At 50.7% G+C, this 24,705-nt stretch overlaps 1 protein-coding gene across 9 annotated transcripts in view; it reads left to right on the top strand.

The window, feature by feature from the left end:
* Positions 1–24,705, top strand: part of PRKAG2 (protein kinase AMP-activated non-catalytic subunit gamma 2) — a 203,446-nt gene that overhangs the window by 146,631 nt on the left and 32,110 nt on the right. For 3 of the 9 annotated variants that reach the window (XM_053926706.2, XM_053926705.2, XM_053926708.1), the window contains 2 exons: positions 6,189–6,258; positions 23,609–23,715. In XM_053926706.2, the coding sequence (XP_053782681.1) occupies positions 6,189–6,258; positions 23,609–23,715 (177 nt within the window). Of the gene's footprint in view, positions 1–5,642; positions 5,724–5,768; positions 5,895–6,086; positions 6,259–23,608; positions 23,716–24,705 lie in introns of those variants that run through there. The other 6 variants (XM_053926711.2, XM_053926713.2, XM_053926710.1 and 3 more) reach the window with 6 other exon arrangements.

The raw sequence follows: 24,705 nt of genomic DNA, 5'->3' as shown, positions 1-24,705 counted from the left end.
CCTCCACTCCCAGTCTTTTTAAATTATACTAAAATTACTGCAAGAAATTAAAATGTAGACTCTTCAAAAAGTAAAATGATCAACACTTCCACTACGTACCACCATACTTTTTAAAAAACAACAAAAATGTTTTAAAAATTAAAAAAAAATTGAGAGAGGAACCAAGATGGCGGCGTAGGTAGACACACTGCGCCTCCTCGCACAACCAGAACTGACAGAGAATCGAACCGCAAGGGGGACCGACACCAAGGAAATAGAAAATAAACATTCATCCAGACTGGTAGGCGGGGTGGAGACGGGCACCGGGGTGGAGAGGACTCGAGTGGCTGTGGCGGGACTGAGACTGGCAGAGTGTGGGACAAACAGGGCAGGCAGTCCAAGCACTAGCAGACCCTGCGGCCCCACATTTGCACAGATAAACCCAGAGGGCCGGACTCAGAGTGGCGGAGAGTGGGGCAGGCAGAGTGGCGGGTAGCACCCTGCGGCACCACATTCGCCCACAGATAAACTGGACGAACGGCGGGCAGCGAAGCAGACTGTGCAACCCAGGGCTCCAGCTCGGGGAAATAAAGCCTCAAACCTCTGATTGAAAGCGCCCCTGGGGGTTGGGGCGGCAGCAGGAGAGACTCCCAACCTCACAGGAGAGGTCGTTGGAGAGACCCACAGGGGCCTAGAGTGTGCACAGGCCCACTTACTCGGGAACCAGCACCAGAGTGGCCCAGTTTGATTGTGGGTATTGGAGTGAAAGATTGAAATCCAGAGGAGAGTGAGGCGAGCGCCTTTGCTCCCACTCGGCCCCTCCCCCACGTACAGCGTCACAGCGCAGCGACCAGCATTACCCCGCCCCGGTGAATGCCTAAGGCTCTGCCCCTTAAAGTAACAGATGCACCAAGACAAACAAACAAACAAACAAAAAATGGCCCAAATGACAGAACACTTCAAAGCTCCAGAAAAAATACAACTAAGCGATGAAGAGAGAGCCAACCTATCGGATGCACAGTTCAAAACACTGGTTATCAATATGCTCACAGACTTGGTTGAATCTGTTCGAAAAACAGATGAAAAAATGAAGCCTATGCTAAGAGAAACAAAGGAAAATGTACAGGGAACCAATAGTGATGAGAAGGAAACTGGGACTCAAATCAATGGTATGGACCAGAAGGAAGAAACAAACATCCAACCAGAAAAGAATGAAGAAACAAGAACTTGGAAAAATGAGGAGAGGCTTAGGAACCTCCAGGACACCTTGAAACGTTCCAACATCCGAATTATAGGGGTGCCAGAAGGAGAAGAGGAAGAACAAAAAATTGAAAACTTATTTGAACAAATAATGAAGGAGAACTTCCCCAATCTGGCAAAGGAAATAGACTTCCGGGAAGTCCAGGAAGCTCAGAGAGTCCCAAAGAAGCTGGACCCAAGGAGGAACACAACAAGGCACATCATAATTACATTACCCAAGATTAAACGCAAGGACCTACATCCAAGATTACTGTATCCAGCAAAGCTATCATTTAGAATGGAAGGGAAGATAAAGTGCTTCTCAGATAAGGTCAAGTTAAAGAAGTTCATCATCACCAAGCCCTTATTATATGAAATGTTAAAGGGAGTTACCTAAGAAAAAGAAGATCAAAAATAGGAAGAGTAAAAATGACAGCAAACTCACAGTTATTAACGACCACACCTAAAACAAAAACGAGAGCAAACTAGGCAAACAACTAGAACATGAGGGTTGTCAATAAGGGAGTGGGAGGGGGAGAGGGGGGTAAAGGTACAGAGAATAAGTAGCATAGATGATAGGTGGAAAATAGACAGGGGGAGGGTAAGAATAGTGTAGGAAATGTAGAAGCCAAAGAACATATAAGTATGACCCATGGACATGAACTATGGGGAAGGAATGTGGGAGGGAGGGGGGTGGGCAGGATGGAGTGGAGTGGGGGGGAATGGGACAACTGTAATAGCATAATCAATAAATATATTTTTTAAAAAAAGAAAAAAATTAAAATAGAAAAAACACAGCATAAGAACATAAAGAAAATGGTTTTGTACAGCTATATAAAATGTTTCTTTTAAGCTAAGTGTTACTACAAGAGTCGAGGTATTTTAAAACTTTTTGTTAAGAAAGTTACAGTATCTGGCTGGTGTAGCTCAGTTGATAGAGTGTAGGCCTGTGAACCAAAGGGTGGCAGGTTCGATTCCCAGTCTGGGCACATGCCTGGGTTGCGGGCCAGGTCCCCAGTACGGGAGGCGTGAGAGGCAACCACACATTGATGTGTCTCTCCCTCTCTTTCTCTTTCCCTTCCCATCTCTCTAAAATTAAATAAATAAAATCTTTTTAAAATGTTACAGTTAACTAAGGTTAATTTATTATTGGAGAAAAAATATTATTTTATAGATTTAGTGTGGCCTACGTTACAGTGTTTGTGAAGTCTACGGTAGCATACAGTAATGTCCTAGGCCTTCACGTCCACCCACCACTCACTCCCTGACGCACCCAGAGCAGCTTCGGAAATGTAAGCTCCATTCCTGGCAAGTGCTCTTTCCAGGGGTACCATTTTCTGTCTCCTGTGCCCTTCACTGGGCCTCTTCTGTGTTCAGATCCACAAGTACTTGCCGTCATGTTACAGTCGCCTCCACTGTGCAGTGCAGTGGCCTGCTGTGCAGGCTTGTGGCCCAGGAGCCACAGGCCGGATCGTACAGCCAGGTGGGCCGCAGGCTGCACCATCCGGGTGTGTACAGGTGCACGCTGTGGCAGTCGCACCAGGATGTCATCACCTAACGATGCATTTCCCAGAACACGTCCCCATTGTTAAGTGACGCATGGCTGTGGTGCGTTTAACCATTCACCCGATGACTGGCATCTGTTATTTCCAGGCGGGGCCCTCACAAATGAAGCCGCCGGGAACACTCGTATACAGGTGTTCATGTGCACATAGTTTTCATGTATCTGGGATAAATACCCAAGCATGCAATTGCTGTGTTGTGTGACAACTGTTTCATAAGAAACCATCCCATTGTCCTCCAGAGCCCGGGTCCGATTTTGCATCCCCACAGCAAGGCAGAAGTTGATTGTTGTTCTGCATCCTCAGCAGCATGGACCATTTTTCTTTGGGCCATTCTGATAGGTGGATAGGGATCGCTTCGTGTGATTTTAATTTGCATCTCCCTACTGGCTGATGATGTTGAGCATCTTTACATGCGCTCATTTGCCCCCTGTATATCTTTTTCCCTGAAGTGTCTCTTCGTATCTTTGGCCCACGTTCTAACTGGATTTTTTTTTTTTTTGTACTGTGGAGTTTTGAGAATTCCTCACGTATTCCAGATGCTGGCCATTTGCTATGTGGTACGCAAGTATTTGCTTGCACTCTGCAGCTTATCTGTTCATCCTCTTCCCAGAGTCTGTCACAGAGCAAACATTGTAGTGTTAATGAGGCCCCACTTACTAATTTTTCCCCGTGTGCCTCATGCTTTTGAGGTGAACTCTCTTCCCTAACAAGAGGTCCTGAAGAAATTACCTTGTTTCTTTCTGAAAGTGTCATTTTTACATTTTATCTCTATGTCCAGGATCCCACTGGAGCTCATTTTCGTACGGGGCGGGAGGCTTACGCTGAGGCACGTTTTCCCCCCATCGGTGTCCAGTAGCTGGAGCACCATTGCTTCTGCACCTTTGCAAACACCTGCTGGGTGCACACGTGTGGGTCAGATTCTCTGTTTCGATTGATCATGTGTCTGTACCCCGTCAATACTGTGTAGTCTTTTTTAATTTTATTTTTCAATTACGCTTTACATTCAGTGTTATTTTGTATCAGTTTCAGGTGTGCAGCATGGTGGTTTGACAATCATATACTTCACAAAGTGTTCTCCCTGCATTTCCAGTACCCATCTGGCCCCATAGATGGTTATTCCAGCATTACAGACTCAATTCCCAGTGCTGGACTTTACATCCTTGTGACTATTCTGTACCTGCCAATCTGTGCTTCTCAATCCCTTCCCCCTTTCCACCCAGCCCGCCAACCCCCACCTCTCTGGCAACCACCAGGCTGCTCTCCGTATCTGCGGATCTGTTTCTGTTTTGTTCATTTACTTTGTTCTTTAAATGCCATGTCGAATGAGGGAAATCATATGCAACGCACGCAGTCTCGATTGCTGCAGCCCTGGAGTGAGCTTCAATATCGAGTGAGTCCTCCCGCTTCGTTCCTCGTTTCCGAGGTGGCTTTAGCTATTCTAGAACCTGAATGTTTCCTTATAAACGTTCAACTAAGCTTGTCGACCAAAAAAAAAACCTTGTCGGAATTTCAGGAGTTTGCATGGAACCTCGAGATCAGCTTGGGAGTGAACTGACATCCTCGCTGTGTTGGGTCTTCCAACCCAAACATGCAACGTCTGCATTTATTTAGGTCTCTGTCTACTGCATCCACCAAGCCTTGTCACTTTCAGCCTACTGATCTCGTATGTTTCCTTCAGTATATCCGCTCAGTATTTAATTTCCTTTGCAGCAAGAGTTGATAGTGTTTTTATATCAGTTTCTACATGTTCACTGCTAGTGTATAGAAATGAGATTGATTTTTGCGTGTTGATCTGGTATCACACACTGAACTCACTAGTTGTAGTTTTGGGCTTTTTGTTTGTTCCTTCACTTTTAGATTCCTTGGGACGTTCTATGCAGAAAACCACGTCATCTGCAAATAGGGATGGTTTTGTGTCTTTCTCTGCCATCTGTATGCCTGCTATTAATTTTTCTTGCTTTATTGCAGCAGCTGGAACTTCCAGTACTATGTTGAAAAGGGATAGAAAAGCAGACACCCTTGCTTTACTCCCTGAACTTGGAAGGAACACACGCAGTCTTTGGCTGTTAAGCACAACACAGCTGTAGGTTTTTACCATCAATCCTCTGACAAAATGTGTTTTGTCCTTTTTTCTTCCCCCTACCTCTCCACCCCGTTCTGTTTCAGAAGCAGCTTAAGACTTAAGGGTTTGGCCCCACTGAGATGACGGAGCAAAAAGCAAGCCCACAGGAGATTTCAGTACTTCCTTCTCCCGGCTAGGTTTGCAAGCGCGCTAACACCAAGTTCCTGTCGAGGGCCCCTGGACAGCCCCAGTCAGCACCGGGGAGCTAAGCTCGTTATCAGGGCCCTTGCACTGGGGACTGAGCTGAGGGGCCCCTGGAGATGAGGCAGAAACTGGCCGTCACACAGCAGAGCCTCGGGAGCGGGGTGCCCGTTCCCTGCCCGGCTGCACTGCTCTCCCAGGCGGCTGGCTCTCGGCTGCCCGCCGCGCTGCCTGCCAACCTGAGCTGGCGATAGGAGAGTCTCAGATACCCAGATGCAGGGCGACTGAGTGGCCAGGGCCAGGTTTAGATTTGTGTGAGCTTTTGGCAGCGGCCCACCCCAAAGGAGGGAGTCGTGGGACAGGCAGCGACTTAAGACTTCCGTGGCTGGTAACACTGGCAGCCACCAAGTGCAAGGACTGTACCCGGGACCCAAGGAGCAATTCTTTTGAATCCGCGAGGGGGATGGGCAGTTCAACCTAAAATTTTAAAAAGCAGCGCAGTCACCGGGGCCCTCGGAGCCGTCCCCTCCGGGCCCCGCCCCCCGCTCCGCGCGTCGCCCCGCCCCCGCGCCCCACCCCCACGCGGCGCGCCCCTCGCGCCCCACCCCCGGGCTGGCCCAGGCCGCACCTGCGCAGGTTAAACCCGCGGGAACGCGCTGGCCGTGGGTGCGGGGGAGGTGAGCGGAGGTGCGCGGCGGGGCGGGAGGGCGAAGCGGCGATGAGGACGCGGGGCTCCTCCGCTAATGGCCGCGCGGCCCGGCGGGGACGGGGGGCGAGGGCCGCGGCCGGAGGGGACGTGCCAGCCGCTCGCGCGCCGGGGTCCTCTTCCCACGCGTTTTCCTCCGCCGGTCCGTACCAAAGCCGCTGGCAGGGGAGGGCGGGCCGTTCCACTCGGGGAGGGGCGCGGGTCCGGCGGGGGCGGGCCGGGGGGCTGGGCCGCGCCGCGTCCCGTTCCGTCCTGTCCGCGCGCGGAGGCCCCTCCTCCCGGCCGCGGCGCGGGGTGAGGCCGCAGCGCTCGGCGGGGCCGCGGAGCCCGCCCCCGCCCCTCCCCGCCACCCCGACTCCCGCGTCCCCGCGCCCCCGCCCCGCGCGGGGACGAGCGCCGCCGAGCGCATGCTGATCCCTGTCCTCTTCCTCCTCAGGCGGCGCTGGCGGCGGCCCCGGGACCCGCGGCAGCCGGCATGCTGGAGAAATTGGAGTTGGAAGAAGAAGGTGAGTGCCCCCCGCCGGGACGCGCCTCGGCTCCAGCGCCCAGGGGCCGGGCCGCCGGCTCCCCACGCCCCGGAGGCCGCGCTCCCTGCCACGCGCCCGGCGGGTCTGCCCGGCGGCCGGCGATGGAGGCGCGGGGCTGGCGGGGCGCGTCTGCAGTGGCCCGCGGTGCCTCCGCAGGGGAAGCCGAGCGGGGATCCGGGATGATCGTTCCTTTTGTCCTTACCAGCCGAGCCCGAAAGAGAGCAAGGTGTCATGCAGTAGTAATTGCTTGTAATGCCGCAGGGGCAACCCCCAAATTCTGTTTATGGTCCATGCCTGCGAATAACGCAAACTGTGCGCCGCCAGGGTGTGTCGTCTTGTCGATGGGGAAAGTTAAATGGGAAGACCTGGAGCGGCTGCGTGACTTGGTTGGGAGTTCAGGTGACTCTCACTCCATCATTCCCGCCGCCTCTGCTCCTCGCGCTTGGTTCCCCCCGCCCCCGCCCGTTTTGGGGGGTTTTTTTTTCTTTCTTTCTTCATCTGGATCTTATTTTGAGGCTATTAAAAACGTAAAGGGAATGGTTTGTTCTTTGGCCAAATTAATGTTTAAAATGAGACACAACGAGGTTTTACCTGGGTCTTATTTTGCAACTTAAAAATTTGAAAGGGAATAGCTTGGTTTTTGGCAAAATCAGTAGTTCGAGTGGAATAGAATGAGCTCAAAGTGGGAAGAGAACTTTGTGTAAGATGCTTGACAATTTGAGGAGTTCGAAGGACTTGGACACTGTCTCGTGGGCTGGCATTATTTATTTAGTGAACTTCTCTTTTTTTTTCTAAGAGTGTTGATAGAATACAGCTCCAGGAACAAAGAACGTGCCGTGTGGATGCTTGTACCTTGTGTCGACTTTACTTTCATACTCCTGTTCATACACAGTCAGGCAGTTCCCGAAATAGTACGCACAGCCAACACGAGAACGGTGGCCGGCAGGTAGTTGTAGGCCGGTGCCTACGTTTATTTGTTCTAGATTCCCTGTAGCACTCCACAAACATCTTAGCTAGAAAAGAATGCATTCCTAGTAACTAGCATTGAAAGTCTGCATCCATGTTTATGATTAACAAGCAGTCGCATGATACACGTTGCAGAATTTTACTGGGACTTCATTTGCCTTTTATCCTACTGAGAAATTGTCCTGCTGAGGAGTCCACCTCATTATTCCTTGGTTTTGTTATATCACAAATCAAATTTTGGCCACTGTCCACAAGGCAATATGGTGTGCCCCCCCCCCACCTTTCCATTAAGACTTTGAATATCTAAACCATAGGGTATTTTCTTTGTCTGTGGTGTTAGTAACAATGAGAGCCCACTGCATTTAAACGTCTTTGCAGATTCACCTGGGCACAAAGGAAAATGGAGGGCAGGTGCTGATAGAGAGTTACCACAGTTACGGTCCAGAACACAGGCCCAGCTTCAAACCTTAGCTCCGCTTCTTGTGCAGCTGTGTGACCTTGGACAGGTCACTTAACCTCTCTGTGCCTTAGTTTCCCCATTTATGAGCTAGAGCTATGTCAGGGTATTTTGAGGATTAAATGAAGTGGTCCATACAGTGAGGTTTAATACAGTGTATAAACCCCGAGGAAGTACTGGCTAAGTGTTATTAACAGTTATCTCTTAACTGTTATCTGTCTCTTAACCACTGTACTGAATTCATGGACTTCCTCAGGCCTTTGTCAATGAATTTTAACATAGAGATTCTTCTCAACACCAGGTTTAATAGGTTCTTTTGTTACTTGAGATTTAGTGATTTAATTATGTTTCATTGCTCAGCACAGATATGTAAGCCTTATTCCTTTTGCCTTCTTTCTGCCCCTGGAATGAATGTGAAGTAGGAAACCTGAGCCCCTAAGAAAGGGAATTTCCCATTTTCTCTCTTCTCCTTTTATCTCTATTGCTGTCGTTGCATGAAAGCATGCCGCATCCCACAAATAACCCTGTCAAACTTTTCTAGATTGTTCAGGAGGCAGAATGTTAAGCAATTACTCAGAAGCTGTTAGCCGAGCGAGGAGAAGGAGTGGTGTTGGCGTGTTGTCTGAAATGCTGCTTTGGTCTTGTCTTTTCTTTTTTTTTTTTTTTTTAACTTTAGATTCCTTATTCATCCAAAATACGGAAAAACTGAATATCAAGCAGAATCATGCATTTATTTTGGGGGGAAAATATTCTAACATGAGACATCACACCTTTAAATATCCTGTGGGCTGATGCGTTAGCAGCCTGCATAATAGATAGCTGATGAGTTGATCCTCATTTAATCTTCAAACTTCCTCCTCATCCAGATACTGTCATAATTTATGCATTGCGGTCCGGAAGCATCACTGAGACGGAGATACATTTGGTGTGCACGGCAACACATGATGCCTGATATTTTGTTACTAAGTGTTTCTCTGTTTCCTAATAAATTATAACTGATGCTGTATTTGTTGGAAGCAAATCGGAAGCATTAGTGAAATTGGAGTCCTGTCTCAAAATGTCATTTGCTCCTGGGAAGAAAGAAGGAGCCGTCTGGCGATGTCCCCTGCGTCGTCTGGGTCTTTGCGTGGATCCCCACGCTGCTTCCTGCTGTCAGCTCTGCAGAATGTTCACGGCCGTGACCCAGGGACCTTCCTGGAGCGTGGCGGATGGCTCCGCTCCTTTATGGGAAAATCTTTACCGCTTTCCCCAGACTCTGTACAGGATAAGCACCTGCTTTTCTTCATCTGCGGCCTCACCGCCTCCTCCCAGCCACACACGCCGGTGACAGGGGAGCTTTCTGGGGGTAAAAATTGCCAGAGACCTTTTTAGGAGGTAGGTTCCAGCTCCGCGGGTCTGGGGTGGGCCCCGAGCATCTGTATTTCTGCCAGACCCCCGTGTGCTCCTGCCTCACAGATGCCTCTCTGAGTAACAAGGCTCCAGACCAGGTGTCCCCCAGTTTCTGCAGAGGGCCAGCTGGTCTCCATCTCCGGCACTGCCTCTCATCTCACCTGCGCCGCAGCAAGGCAGGCGGCAGCTGGGAACCAGACCAGTCCAGTAAAACTGTACATACAGAAAAAAGGGCCGGACTTGACCCGCAGCCGCAGTTTGCTGTGTGTGTTCCTCCCGGTCTCGGTGTGTCCCCTCGTGTCCCTCTGCCTCCAGGTGTTACCTCTCTTGGGAGTAAGGCCTTCTCTGCTTCTGGTCGGCACCCCACCAATCTTACTAATCCACCATGGCTCACCCCTCATCTCAGCCCATCTATGAGGCTGTGCCCCAAGTCCCTTCTCCACTTCTCTAACAATTCTTCTCTTTCCCTCCCCAGTGTCTGCTGTGGCTGGCACATAGTAAGTGCTTAACAGTGTTTCAGCATCTCAATGAGTAGAGTAAAGGTTTATACAGTAGTCCCTCATGATATGCAGGGGATACGGTCCAAGACACCCGGCGGATGCGAGAAACCGCATAGTCCCGAAGCCCATAATGCCCTGTTTTTCCCTGTGCGTAAGTACCTTACATACCTTTTCACTCACGGGAAGCACTGTACGGCTTCTCTCTGGCATGTCCAAATTGCCCGCATCACTGTGCGTGCACTTTGGGGGTCATCCTTCAGTGAAATAAGGGCGACTCGGACACAGGCACTGCCACACCAAAGCAGTGGGTTCTGATGGCAGCAGCGATGGCTACGTGACTCACGGGCAGGAGCGTCCACAGTGGGGAGACGCCGGACAGAGGGAGGCAGGACAGAGCGGGGTTGATGGGACATTCCACCGTGCTACTCGGAATGGTGCGCCCAGCGTAAAAGTGACGAATTATTTAGTTCAGGAATTTTCCATTGAACGTTTTCAGACCATGGGTGACCGTGGGTAACAGAAACCACAGAAGGGGAGCCCGTGGATAAGGGGAGTGCCTGTAGTTACCTTAGGGGAACATGGGGTTCAGTATGTGCAAAGAGAGGAAGACAGTGCCCAGCCCATGGTCTGTCTTTGCTTTCCAGATCTCATGTAATTCTGCCAGTCACATCCACGTGCATGTTTACCAGGGTCAGCTGTCTCAAACCGACCTGGTGTCAGGACCGAGGGCAAGCACATTTACGCGCCAGAACCCAGCCCACAAATGCTCTCTGAAGTAGGCGAGTGTTCAGCAGCTTGTCCGTGGTGCATACAGCTGTCATTCTGGCCCTTGAAGAATCTCCTCTGTTGTCTCCTCACTGCCCTCTTTCTGTGTCTGCTGTCACAGACTCTCCAGTGATGCGGGTGTCCCCTCATGGGCTCTGGTGGTTTTGTCCACCTGTCCTGCCAGCGGCCCATTCTGTCCTGGCCGCTCCTCCTTCGCCTGTATGGCATTTTCCCAAGTACAGCCTTTGGGGCTGTGTCTTCAGACTCAGATTCAGAGCAGGACGGGTCAGCCTGCACACTCACAGGGCCACGCACACGCACAGACAGCAGCGTGTACACCCATGGTCTTCGTGTCCCTGGATGGGACCATTGGGAGGGGGATGTATAAAAAGGGGAGGGGGACAGATAATGGCACAGGGGCTGAGAAACACCGCTCTGACTTGCTTAGGGAAGAATGGTCTCTCTGTGTCTGTGGTCACCTTGTAAAGCAGTCCCTGCTGAGCTTCAGAGCAGCCAGCCGCCCAGGGAGGCTCCTGCCTGCACTTGACCATTTCAGGATGATAGAGTGACAGGCACTGACCTCTGGTGGTAGAGACAGTCAAGCGTCCAGTTTGGGGGGACAGCACAGCTGGGTAGCTCCTCGGTCAGGCCCTCCCCTCCTGAGTTCGAATACTCACCTTCGACAGGAGACTGATTATGTCTTGGTTATGAAAGTAGTTACAACTTTATGAGATGTTTACAGTGACGTGTTTTCTTCGCTAGTCGGCCCCACGTTAAAAGCTGACCTTATTTAGTCAAGGGTAGGTGCACATGTTGTCATCTCTGAGGTCAGGACAGAGCCTTCTGTTGATGGTGTCTTCATTTGGAGAGAGAGAACGGCTGTCCTGGAGACCCAGGGGCTTTTGTTACCTGAAATGAAAAGGCCCCTAGCTGTTAAACAAAGGAGCGTGCACAGGAGGACCCGGGGACTTCCGGAAGTGGGACTTGTCCCCCAGGTTCCCAAGGAAAGGAAAGTTGTCAGGTGCTAAGCCAGCACTCCAGTCATCTTGGGGATGAGGGAGCTTCATCACCTTCCCGCTCGAGACCGACTTTTTCCGCCGCTTGGTGGGCACTCTGCTCCGACCCCGCCGGTCAGCCCACCAGAGCCCAGACCGCTGGCTCACACAGCTGCCCAAGCCCGAGGTGCGCCCCTCTGACAGCTCTGCGTGGGGCGGGCGGGCAGGCCGGGAAAGTTGTTTCACGGCGTCCCTGCGACTTTACGACTTTACGCTTCCCCTGTGAATTTCAAAGTCGGAAAACTGCTGACTCTACAAGGCATTTGGCATTCCCTTGAAAACAAATGGAGGCTTCGATGCCCTTTTTAACAATTGTAATAGCTGGCATGTGCTAAGCGTGGTGGGGCCTGTTCTCTAAGTCCTTTCCATGTAGCTTGTCCGATCCACACAACACCCCTAAGAAGTAAATATTTGTAGCATCCCCCTTTTTGTAGAGGAAGTAAGAGGTTAAATAAATTCCCCGAGAAGATGTTTCCGGGAAGGAGGGTTTCCAGTGTGAACTCTCAGAGCCCCAGCCCTGCTCCGAGCCCATCTGCCTGGCCAATAGGAAGCAACCTGGTGTTCGGGAACCCCCCTTCTGGTCCTCACATCCTCGGCCCAGGTTCAAGGCGCCCCTCAACCCCCCGAGTGCTTACAATGGCTCCTTTTTACAGCCCACAAAGATGACTGTTCCCTTCCCTCCCACACGGCATTCCTCATGGGTGTCTGGCTGTTGGTTTCCATGATGGTTCTTACTCTTCTTTCCCCGTTCAGTTGGGTAACAGGCTTCGTGAGGTTATTCACATACCACCAGTTGCTCTTCTTTCCTGAGTTTTAGACGTGGGGCCTCCCCATGGCCTGGCCTAGGCCCCTTCCCCTTCAGCACCCTTATCCCCGCCCACCCTCGGTCCTTCCGTGGCTCTGGTTACCACGACTCCTGCTGCCCAGTGCTTTAATCCCGTGGATTTAATTACCACGATGCTTTAATAACTGATGGTCCCAGATAGATATCTCCAGCCAGAGCTCACCTGAGTATCCAGTTACCAGCTCCGTGTCTGCCTGATGCATTTCGGGGCCGTCTGTTCTAGTCTCCTGCCCCTCCCCTCCTCCTTTTTTTTTTTAAAGCCAATCTGATTCAGGAAGTGGTACCGCCTCCACTGAGGTTGCTTATTTATTTTTTTCCTCTGACAAGAATGATGTTTAGCTGTGGCTGTCTCACTGTCCCCCATCCAAGTAATCAGAGCCTCTCAATTCTGTTGTCTCAGTGTTAGCTCACGGGCACCCCTGCCCGTCCCCCTCCAGGCCAGGTCCCCATGCTGTCAGTCTGTTAAATAGCCAGACCTCTCCCAGCACCGACTCTGGCTGCTCGGACCGACTTTACGTGCTGCTGTTAGAGAGATCTTCTACAAACACCTGCCTAATCACGTTACGTCCATGATTCAAAGCCTTCGGTGATTTTCCTCCACTGGAGCCCACGTTTCTCATGCCATTCTCCATCATCCCTGCTTCCCCTCCCTCCTGCCCCAGTGCACACCTGTCTCCTCCTTGCTTTTCCCTCCAGCTCTCCTGGCCTTTCAGTTCCTCTCACCACCAAGGCCAGGGCCTCTGCACCATCTGCACCTCACACAGGCTGTTCCCTCTTGCTGGAGTGTTCTTCCCTCTCCTGGCTGCCAGATTGCTGCCTATGTGTTCCTGGTTTGGGGAAGCCTGTCCGGAAGCCCCGGGCAGGACTTCACACGTGCTCTCACGATCCCTCACGGCGGAGCTGGGCTGTGAAGGCGAAATGTGTTCACTCACTTTCTTTGCGATTGAATTGTAAGCTCCAGGAGGTGGGGGTCTGAAAAGTTACTACTCACCAGATCTCAGAGATTGTGATACTTGAGGCTTAGTTTTCGGTAAATATTTGGAGAGTGTGTGTATCTGCCTATATACGTAGAGAGCTAGAAAAGCTTCAGCGTTCACTCTGGCACAAAAGCTCAGTGTACCTCCAGGGGTCTGTGCTGTTTCTGAAGAAGAATTAAGGCATCTCTGTCTGTTTGAGGCGGCGAGAGGACATCATCCACACTAGTTAACGTGGGCTAATCCCAGAGCAGTGTCAACATGGAAGGTGACTCGGGTGTCTCCCACCTGAGCAGGAAGTCCAAATATATTTATCACCCCCAGGGAGGGGACAGCTGAAAGAAAGGCAGAGACAGCACACGGAGGTGGGACCTGACGGCTTGCTGACGTAACCTGGGGTCTGTGGAAGGCTGTCAGGTCCTTCTCCTGTGGCTGCGCTTGCGCAGATGTTAGGGAGAAAGAGTTTGATGTACCTCTGATAACAAAGGCGGACGGACAGCCCTTTGGGGAGGAAACCAATTTGGGAGCCTTTGGGTTAAATTTGAGTCACTTTTTTTTTTAATGTTTAATTTGCTGTTTCTGTCTCCCTCAGAGCTATTTCCTGTGGTTTCTGAAGGTTGTGATTCATGTGTTTTTGGTCATATTAGTTCATTTGTAACAAACGGTGTTACCTTCAGATCATCACATGTGTTCCTTGGAATGCGGTGTTTGCTCATTCCATTAGGACCTTGTTGGGAACCCCCACCTCCACATCCTCCTTGTTTATTTCCATCCTCAGTGCGGCCCTCTCTGTCACCTTGACCTCTCTGGCTTTGGGGTGTGCCCCCCTTTCAGCTATGGGTGTAATTAGAGTCACCGTTATTGAGAGCATGACTCAGCCCGGGTTGGAGTCCCATTTCTCCTACTTCAAAGCCGTGCGACCTCAGGCAGGTTATTTCAGGCCTCGCTTTCTTCTTTCTTCATGTGTAAGCAGGAAGTAATAACAGAGCCTGGCCAGGAGGATTACATGGGGGTCGAATAACGAGAGCATGACGAGTGCCCGCCCTGGAATCGCCGCCTCCAGAAATGTCACCGCGGGCGTGACTTGAGCAAGGACCAAAAAGGCGACTCAGCAAAAACTTCAAGGCCCCACGAGGGCGTCCTCCGGTGGCAGCCGCTCCTCCGGGGGCGGTTTGGTGTCCATGCGGCCAGACTTTTCCCACGTGCCCCCTGGGTGCCCTGTCCCCTCGGCAGCCTGAGCGACTGTCCGAATTTCTCAGTCCCCAGTCCTCAGGGTCACCCTGCCACAAACATGGAATTGTCCCCACTTTACGGATGAAGAAGGTCAGACACAGGGAAGGCGTCGGTTGCTCCAGGTCACACACACAGCAGAGCATGGCAGTTTGGACCCAGCTTTGGTGTAGATCTGCCTGCCGCCTCCTACACTCGCTCCCCGGCCGCCCGGCTGGAATCTCTGTCAGAGAAGGCTGGCCGCCTGCCCAGCACCCTGGAGGGAGGGCCCTGAGCCGAGGGCTCGAAAAGGAAGCTCCCACCACCCTCGCCTCACTCTGCCAGTCGTCATTGCGTATTTTGGTTGGAAATCGTAATGCTTAACAGAGCTTACCCATGCTACGAGAACCACCGTGTGCTGTTTGAGGCAGCTGGAGGCCCGCAGCAGAGGAATCTGTCAGAAAAGACTTAGCCCCAAAGATGTACAAGCGTTGGTGGCCCTAGCTTCAGGCTCTGGTCGCCTGTACTGTGGCCGTCGGCATGCGTGGCATCAGCCCACCGAACTCACCGCACCGGGCTGAAGCGCGGGTGCCTTGGGGTGGCTTGCTGAGTATCTTCACTCACCCCTCTTCCCTCCTAAAACCCTACTGAACTACTGACAATAACCCACGAAATCAAACGCAGAATGCAGTCTTGCTCAGGAAAAACAAAAGCTTAGATCCTAGAAAAGGCCAGTAAAGTGGATAAACTTTTGCCAAATCTGCTCAAAAAAAAAAAAAAAAAGTGAGCCAAAATGCAAAAAGCAGTGGAAATAAAAGGGCCTTCTTATGTATAAGTGCAGAGATTTAGAAAATAACATTAAAAGAAACCTGCATATTTCAAACTATACTAATAAATTTTTTAATCTTTCGATCACTTTTGAATGGATTTTATGAATTTGTGTTTTCCTGGTTAGTTGAAGATCCCTTTGATCAGTCACCATAGAGGAAATTAAACAGGGCTTCATTGAATCGCACACTTGAAATGGGTGAACGGGCTGGATGTGAACTTGAACTATAGCTGAATAAAGCTGTTTATTCAGAATCAATGAAAAGTCCTCACCCCTCCTCAGGCCCTGCAGAAGAGGCCGATTCCCAGCTCGTGGGTGGACGGGGTTCAGTAAACCCCACCAGGAACAGTTCCGGCCTCTGTCATTTGAATTATTTGAGGGCACAGGGAAGGGTGGCAGCTTCCCAGCTCATTCTTGACATTGAAACCAGATGACAGCCACAAAGAAGACAGCAAATGACTGGCTTGGCACTGGAAATATGGGCCGAACTCCTACAGAAACGTCAGCGCAGTGAGTCACGCACCAAGCTGGGGGCTGGCGAGGGTTGTCCTGCAGTTCCTGAGAAATCCACCGAGGGAAGGAAGGCCAGCAGACGAGAGAGAGACCTCTGGGCCCTGCAGTAGATATGGGAATAGCAGCTGATAAAATTTAACATGTGCTCCCTCCACGAAGTCCTTAAGGAGCTCGAGTGAGAAGGAAACTTCTTCCGGTCGCTGAGAGTGTAGTAGACACGGGGGCGGGGGTTGGGCAGTGTGTTTCCAGGCATTGTCACGGTCAGGGTGGTCCTCGCTCTCCTGACGGGTCTGGAGCCCGACCCCTGCGAGCTGACCTGGTCCTCACTGTTGCTGCAGCTCAGCAGTTGGGTCTGTTTCCTGGAAAAGAGGAAATGTGGGCTGTGATAGAGACCTCCGTGGCATGGTCCCTAGAATTCTATGCGAAGCCACTTAGAACTCTGATGGGGCAGGGCGGGAGGGGGGGGGCACCTAAATTTCAAGGCCACTGCTTTGTCTGCCAGAGATATTCCTTAGGCATCTGTTGCAACTCCTAGAAGTAGCCAATTGGGGAAGCCGTGTACCTTTACTTACCTACACTTCTCCTTCCTTCATCCTGTTCTCCCCATTCGGGAAAAGCAGATGCATTTCCTCCTTCAGCGGGCTCTTGGCCCCTAACACGTGTGAAAGCAAACTCAGGAAGCATGGAAAGGAAAACAAATCGAACGCATGTCATTTGTTCTGCTACCTTCCGAGTCCTGTAAAGTTATATTTAAGCTTTGACTTTGTTAATATTCCCGTTTCTAAGCACTTTAGGAAAATGGATGAGTTTAATGTTTTCTATACACTTCTAACTTCCATGTTCACCTTTTTTAACCTATTTCTTGCTCAGCTATTTGAAATTGTTTTCTGAAAAGAAAAGATACCACATGCATATAGTAAGCTTTTGTTTCTAAATTTTTTTTTTAATCCTCACCCGAGGACATTTTTTTATTCCTTGGGGGGGCGGGGAGAGAAACATTGATGCGAGAGAGAAACCTCAATCTGTTGCCTTCTCATACGCACCCCAACTGGGGGACTGAAGCCGCATCATCCTGGGTACATGCCGTGACTGGGAATCGAACTCGCTACTCTTCAGTCTGTGGGACAACATGCCAACCACCTGAGCCACACTGGCCACGGCATTGTGTTTCTAAATTTTAAAGTAACTAACATACTGATGACGCCCTGGCTGGGTGGCTCAGCTGGTTGGAGCGTCATCCTGTGCACCAAAGGGGTTGTAGGCTTGACTCCAGGTCGGGGCGTGAGCAGGGGGCAACTGATGGATGTTTCTCTCTCTCCCCTGCCCAATTAACATACTGAAACCTTAAACATTTTTTATTTCAGTGTTAAACCCTGTGGCTCGCTGGCGTTTCTGGCTGATACAGCAATGGCAGCACAGGACAGGAGCTGGTCAAAGGGAGCAGTCACTCTTCTGCTCTCCGAGGGTTCACTCGTGTCCCTTGACTTGAAATCTCCAGGGTGCGTGTCAGTCCCTGGGGCGTTCGGCCCGAGCGAGCAGGATTAATTCTCTGTGCCGGCAGAGGTTCGGCGCCATTGTTACAGAATCAAGGTTATTGGGGGGAGCCTCTGCTGTTTTCTGACACACCCTCGGTGACTCAGGTCCCTCTGCATCCCTGGGGCGCTCGCCGCTGCCCTGCCACCTCCTCCTGGCATCGCTCTCTCTGTCCCCCTCCCTTGTTCCCATCTTTGTCCCGTGAACAAATGGTCGATGACAGTCTGGTCTCTTCATCTTCACATAGTTGAGGCTGGAAGTGCCCAAGAATCACACCATGTTTGAATACGTTCTTTGCAAGCTCTCAGTTAAAATTCTGTGTGTATAGTTTTTAGAAGTCGGTGATGACCTTCGTGTTTATCTCTGGGATGTGAACTGATAAAGGTGTTTGCCATGTTTTTTAGGTTAAAATAGTGTGAACGTTTTCAGGTCTTCGATGGTCTTATTCAATTTAATAACATGTCTTTGTCCAGTAGAAGTAGAAAGTAGCTTCATTATAAAACGTACCTGCAAACACTTTTAAAGCTGTAGATCAGTGCTGTTTTGCTTTTAAAAAATCTGCAGGGGGCACCTCCCTAGGTGCATTGTTTCTGTGACTAAAAGCATCCAGTTCCAGTCCTTCAGGCTTACAAAGGTCTGTAACAAAGTATCTTTATCGGTCCTTACATCTGGAATCACCAGTATTCTTTTAAACTCATGTACATTGTTATTTTCCTCTCAGATTAGAAAGGTAACACAGTAATTCATACTTGGTCCTTTGTTTTACCCATGTGTCTGCCAGCCACATACAGTTTAGCAGGCCTGTCCTAACACCCTGCCCACTGCCCCCGAAAGCCGCGGCTGAAGGAAAGTGCAGACCCCTACCTTCAGCACAAGACATACGACTCCAAAAGCAAGTGACTCACCTAGCTCCGATGGGAATGTCAGAACAGTGATTCCTTCTGACTTGAGGGTCTTCAGGAATGGGGTGCGGGCCTTAGAACTGAACTTAGAAGGTGTGTTCGTTTCCCGAGGCTGCCATTACACAGCGCCCCAGACTTGGTGGCTTAGAAGGACAGAACTTTGTTCTCTCCCAGTTTGGAGGCCGGAAGTCTGACGTCAGGTGTTGGCAGGGCTGGTTCCTTCTGAGGCTCTGAGGGAGGGTCTCCCCAACACCGCACAGTGTGCTTGACTTGCGGCTGCATCAAGGTAACCTCTGCCCCCGTCTTCACTGGCCATCGCCTGTGGGTCTGTCTGTGTCTTCTCCTCTTCCCCCCTTTTTAATTGTTTTTACTGATTTTAGAGAGAGAGAGAAACATGGATTTGTTGTTCCACTTATCTGTACATTCGTTGGTTGATTGTTGTATGCACCCTGACCAGAGATCGAACCCACAACCTTGGGGTGTTAGGACGATGTTCTAACCGAGCTGCCCAGCCATGGCCTCCTCTTTCTCTTCTGTAAAAACAGTGCTCATTGGATTTAGGGTTCACCCTAATCCAGGATGATCTCATCTCAAGATCCTTACTTGAATTACATCAGAAAAGACCTGTGTTCCAAATAAGGTCTCCTTCTGATGTGCCAAGGTGGGACATCTTTGGGAGCCCAGATTCAGCCAGATTCAGATGGGAAGGTGCTGTTCTAGAAGAGATAAAAGCGCATGCAAAGCAGACATGGAAATAAGGAGGACATTCCCAAAGGAAGTATTGGTAGGGTCCTGGGTCGGGGAATATGGTGGGTTAGAGGTCAGCTGCTAGAAACCTGGAGTGATTGGGGGGGGGGGGGGCGGGTGTAGTAGTGAGGACCTGCCGGGAATTGTTGGACCAAGGGTGGTAGGTAGTCGGATCTTGAAGAAAGAGACTCGCTCCCTGCCACGCCTTTCCTCTTGAGTATGATTATTTGCATTTAAACTTAGAGGTTGCATTTTCAAAGTGTTTCGTTCACCTTCGCACATTACACGCTTTACCATATACTTTCCCCTTCCCAACTGCCTGCTGTTAACAGGCTACTGGAAGGGTGGTGGGCTTTTACATTGTGCCACAAACAGCTTCCTCCCGTGGACTAGTAACTCTGTAATTACTCTCCTCTCCAGTGATACATAAAATAACAAAAGAATGGAACACTGCGATACTATCTTAGCCCCAGTTACCTGTTGAATAATGCAAGTTTGAACTTCATGCCTTCCCAGGAATTTTAATAATGCATTCCAAACAGCCTGTTATTGTTGAGTGGGGTTTTTTTTCTTTTTGGTTTGACTCCAAATTACTCTGGTTTTCTCTGTTTCGGTGCCTTTTTCCTTTCAAGTGCAATTTGAGGCTTCATCATAGTGTAAATAGCACAGACGAGGCCAACCAAACTCAGACAGCTCGCACTGAGTGGGGAGAAGCTATGACATTTTAGGCTATTTCACTTTGTTTTCCTAATTAAACACTAACACTTTTGTTACTAATGTTGTTTTATTGCATCAATAATAATCTGTTCATATTGCAGACCAAAATAAATTTTGTTGTAATTTGTTTTATGTATTTAACATTTTGCTTTTGCTCTGTCAAGCTTTTTACATTTTAAAAAAGTATCGTATACCCTCCTTAAGTCCTAGAATCCCGTTCTAATTGTGAGAAAAATGTCAGACATTCCAGCGGAGGGGCTTCCTCCCAGGCACCTGCCCAGCCCTCCACCAAAACAAGGAAGGTCTGGGTCTCTGTTAATAATTTGTTCGTGATTGTTTTATCGGTTCACTAGTTGCAACAAATGTACCCTACCGTGGAAGACGTCAGTGATGGCGGAACCCCGGCTCTCACCGTCGGGGGCTGGTGGGTGCTCAGGAAGGAGCGCAGGGAGCCCCACCCCCACGTGCCCTCACTGCCTAAGGACCCCAGGGGCCCAGCTCCCTGCCAGTCCCCACTGGTGGGAGGCTGCAGGTGTGCACAGGGGAGTCCTGGAAGGATGGGGCAGAGGGGGGGTGGAATTCCAAGCCAGGGCAGACCGGAAGGACCTTGGAAGGAGCTCCACACCTCCCCCCAGACCCATCAGCTGAGCACAATCCTAAGCAGCAGTGGGTGGCAACTCAGAGTGTATAATAGCACCGTGAGTCCACACTGAGACAGACAGAGGGACAGAAGAATTCCCAATCATTTCTGTAGCTGCCCCGCCCTCAAGGAGGTGGAGCCTAACACCCAACTTGTAAGTGCTGAGACTGCGGTGTGGAAGGAAGGGAAGGAGTACAGCGGAGAGGCCCGACAGCTTCTTACCTGAGCCAGGTGATCCCGGGATGGGTCACGTGCACCCTTGATGTGGTGAGTGAGGTGACCTTTTAGCTCAGGGTCTTCCTCCCAGAACACAGCCCCAAGACCAGGATGATGAGAAAACCATCACTCAAATCCGAATAGAGAACCATTTCACAGAATACCTGCCCCAGTACCCCTCTGAACAGTCAAGGTCACCAAATGCAAGGTCTGACAAACACAACAGTCTAGGGAGCCTAAGGAGCCTGATGACCGATGTGCCCTTCCTGCGTGAGATCCCAGGTCAGGAGGAGGACGTCGGGGAAGTGAAGGGAATCCGGTAGAACGTGAACTGCAGTATTAACGCAGCAGAATTGGGTCATCAGCTGCGACAGTGCGCCATAGTAACGAGCATCAGTGTTGACTTGAGGGGAAGCCTGGTATGAGGTGTACCAGGAGCTGATTGATCAACCACGGCTTTTCTGTAAAGCTGTTTAAAATAAAATGTTTACTTAGCCCTGGCTAGTGTAGCTCAGTGGGTTGAGTGCCAGCCTATGAACCAAAAGGTCTCCAGTTCGATTCCCAGTCAGGGCACATGCCTGGGTTGCAGGCCAGGTCCCCAGTAGGGGGCGTGCGAGAGGCAACCACACACCGATTTTTCTCTCCCTCTGTTTCTCCCTCCCTTCCCCTCTATCTAAAAATAAATAAATAAAATATTTTTTAAAGCGCTTAAAGAGATAAAATGTTTATTTAAATATTTTTTAAAAATCAGCAGAGGAATTAAGATTGTACCCTAAAAAATGTTTGACACTAAGGATTTAAAAAATTAAAAGTTTGAATATTTCTTTTCACAGTACTTTAAGATTTCAGATATACATATCATGATACCATCTATAATACGTATGCTCCTTTTATGAAAAGGTTTGATTTAATCAATAAACAAAATCTCTTGTAAGGGTTCCTTCCTGGGAGATGGATTATTACGTTTTATTATAGTTTCCCTCTTGATTTCATCCATTTGAACTTCAGGATTTGGCTGGTAGTGTGTCACTTACGTATTAGTTCACAGCGTGCTTGACTGCGGTGACCCCTTTGACCTCGTGTCTGTGCACCCCCCCCCCCCCCCCGGCAGTGAGTAGGCTGCGGGGACGCTACACCTCCCGCAGTCTGTCCTCCTTGGTGACCAGTGACGGCAGAGACGGGTCGGAGGCACATGTGCACCTGGGAGGAGAGCTCCCCGAGTTTCCGTTCTCCCCTCCGCACGGCTCCCGTGTCCCTGGACGTAAATGTTTCGGGGGACGTGGAAGCACACGGACGTGAACATCAGCATCCCTTCTCTGACTGCCGCTGTCCTTCACTCCCCAGCACCCACTTGTCCTGGGTCGTGCTCACGATGGCATGGTGACAGTCCCCATCTCCACTCCGCTGGGGCAGTGGCCGGGGACTCCAGCCTCTAGCACAGCTGTCGGCCCAGCTGGCCTGCGTCCATGCTCCCATTTCATCATCTCTGCCCGGGGCATTCCTTGGCAGCCGGCCTTGTGGGCACAGGGCAGAAATGCCAGAGGCAATGCCCCAGGGTGACCCCTAACCAAAGAAGACAGAGTGGGGGTGGCTACAGTGGGACAGTCTGGGGCCTGTGCATGTCTCACAGCCTTGACCCTCGAGGCACAAGGCTGTCACCTGCTTGCCCACACACCTCATTTTGACTTTTTCCTTCCGGAACCCTGCAGTTCCTTCCCCCTTCCTGCCCGTCTGAGGTAGGCAGTTACTTAGCTCCTAGGAGCCTCAGTTTGCTCCTGTGAAAGTGAAGAAATTAGGGTGTACCCCTCAAAGTTGTTACATGAAGGTAAATTAATGTAATACTTGCTCTTCCAATACAAAGGTTCCCCAGTGAGCACCCAGATTGGATGGGATGGTGTGTGAGACTGGGGTGAAATTGGACAGGAAAAGGTGAGGAAGGATGTGTAAATTAAAGCAGCATGAACGAATTCGAGAGAAGCCAGAGCCTGGACCAGGAGGTCAGACCGATTCCACAGCAGGAGGGGAGATGGCAGAGGAGGGAACTGTCCAGGGGCTGATGGGGATGGCGGGTTGTGGATTATCGTGCCCTGAAGGGAGGTCAGAATTAAAGCAGGTTGGGAGAGGTTCACGCAGTTGACCGTGAAGGTGGCAGACCCGTTGGCACACACTGTCTGCCACAGCAGGTACCCTAAGACTCACGAGGGTCCTTTGGTTAACGGCATGCTGTTTAACTGACTCTTTCCTGAGTACCGTATGCAGTCATTTTGTCCTCCCAGATAGGCCCCCGCTGTTCCGATCAGTGTGGGCTCAGAGGCCCTGTCAGAGTCTCTCGGAGAGAACACCGTGCGCCGAGCCATGGACACAGGTTAGGGGTTTGGTCGCTGCAGGCCGGCAGGAGGGCCATCGTCCCAGAGAGGAGCACCACATTGGAATCAAGTGGCGTCTGGGTTCCAATCCTGGCTCCCCAGTGTCCCAGTCACGTCGGGGAGCTGAGGCCTAGAGGCGGGTGGGCGGGGGGTGCTAACTGAGCCAAGAAGAGGGGGGCAAAGCAGTCCAGGCCTCAGCCCCACAGTCGGGGCCCAGGGGAGGAGGGGAGTGAGCACTTAGCGGGGACTGAGAGAGGACAGGGTGGCTGGCGGAGCGAGTTCCAGTTTTTCACGGCTGGCGTACAGAAATACGGTGCCATGCTTTTTGTCTTTCATTAACCCTGCCTTCTGGGACCTTGTTAAACTTTTTTTTTTTTTAAGATCTGGAAACTTTTTTGTAGATTCTTTGGTATTTTCTATTTAGAAAACCAGATAGTCTTCAAATAAAGACAGTTTGGCTTTTTCCTTTTTCCTTCTCAATCTGCCCGCCTCGTTTTCCCCCCCATTGCTGTCCCAGCGAGGACCTCCAGGGCGGCGCCGCCGCGTCAGCGAGAGAGTGCACCCCCGTCACCTTCTTGCTGTTGCAGGGAGAATGGATCCTATTTCCCTCAAAGTCTGTTAGCAGCAGGTTTTTCATACACCCTCTTCGCCCAGTGGAGGGCGTTCTCTGTTGTCACTGAGAGTTGCCTTTTTTCTCTCCTTTTCAGCAGAAGACTCAGAAAGTGGCGTTTACATGCGGTTCATGAGGTCACACAAGTGTTACGACATCGTCCCCACCAGTTCAAAGCTTGTGGTCTTTGACACCACATTACAGGTGAGTGTGCCCAGTCTTCGCGAGTTGTTGGCATACTGTGCGGGCGGCTGCCTTAGGACGTCCTCGCCATCCGAAAATCCCAGCAGGCGCACACTGGGTCCTCTCTGCGCACGTCGGGCTTCGTGCCAAGGCTCTGTCTGGGTTTGTGGTCCTCAAGGCAGCCTTGTAGGGAACGTGCCGTGACTGTCCTCTTTGAAGAGATAAGGAATCTCGAGTTCTAGGCTTAAAGAACTTGAGCCACAAAGCTGACTCCACAGATTCTAGAACGGAGGAGCTTAACCCACAGAGCTGGTGCGGGATAGCATCCGCCGCCCAGTCGAGGAGCGTCAGCCTCCACGGCCCACGTGAAGTGGCTGCCTCCCTCTGCACGCCCTGGGGGGGGGGGGGTTATTTAGCAGAATAGATCGTGAATTAATTTGAAATAACACTGGTTAGAGAGAAAAAATCACTACGATGGATGATAACCTGCCTCTGTTCATAGCAAACTTGAACCTGAGCGTTCTGGTATTAAGACTGCTTATTGCAGCTCATTTGCTCCCAGTGCGACTAACAGCTCTATACGGGAAGTCCTAAGTAATACATTCAGGGTGATGCCAGATGTCACCTGTGTTCACACGTGTGTGTCAGTGTCTGTGATACGTACACCTTTGCCGAGGACGACGGTCTGCCGTCGTGGCCCCAGTTCCCTTTTATCTTCCACTTGTGTTTGGCTCGCACATGGAAATACAGTGGATTTTGGCAAATTGACCTTTTTTCACATTGTACGACTTTGCTAAATTCGACTTTGCAGGTCCCTCTAAAACCCGAAGATTCTCTGATTCTTTGACGCACAAGTCAGGGAAGCCTCCAAATGCAACACTGCAGTAGAGAAAGGGACAGACGCTCACTTTCAGATAAGAAATAGAACCTCTACCACAGTGGATCTCAGTGGAATGAGTGTCAGGGGGCCCGCACTTGTGGCCACTCAGAAATTCCGAATTCCCACAAACA

The sequence above is a fragment of the Desmodus rotundus genome, chromosome 6, assembly GCF_022682495.2.
Source record: "Desmodus rotundus isolate HL8 chromosome 6, HLdesRot8A.1, whole genome shotgun sequence".
NCBI classification, from domain to species: domain Eukaryota; kingdom Metazoa; phylum Chordata; class Mammalia; order Chiroptera; family Phyllostomidae; genus Desmodus; species Desmodus rotundus.
Note: the sequence above shows the minus strand (reverse complement) of the source record. Positions and strands in the feature narration are given on the sequence as shown.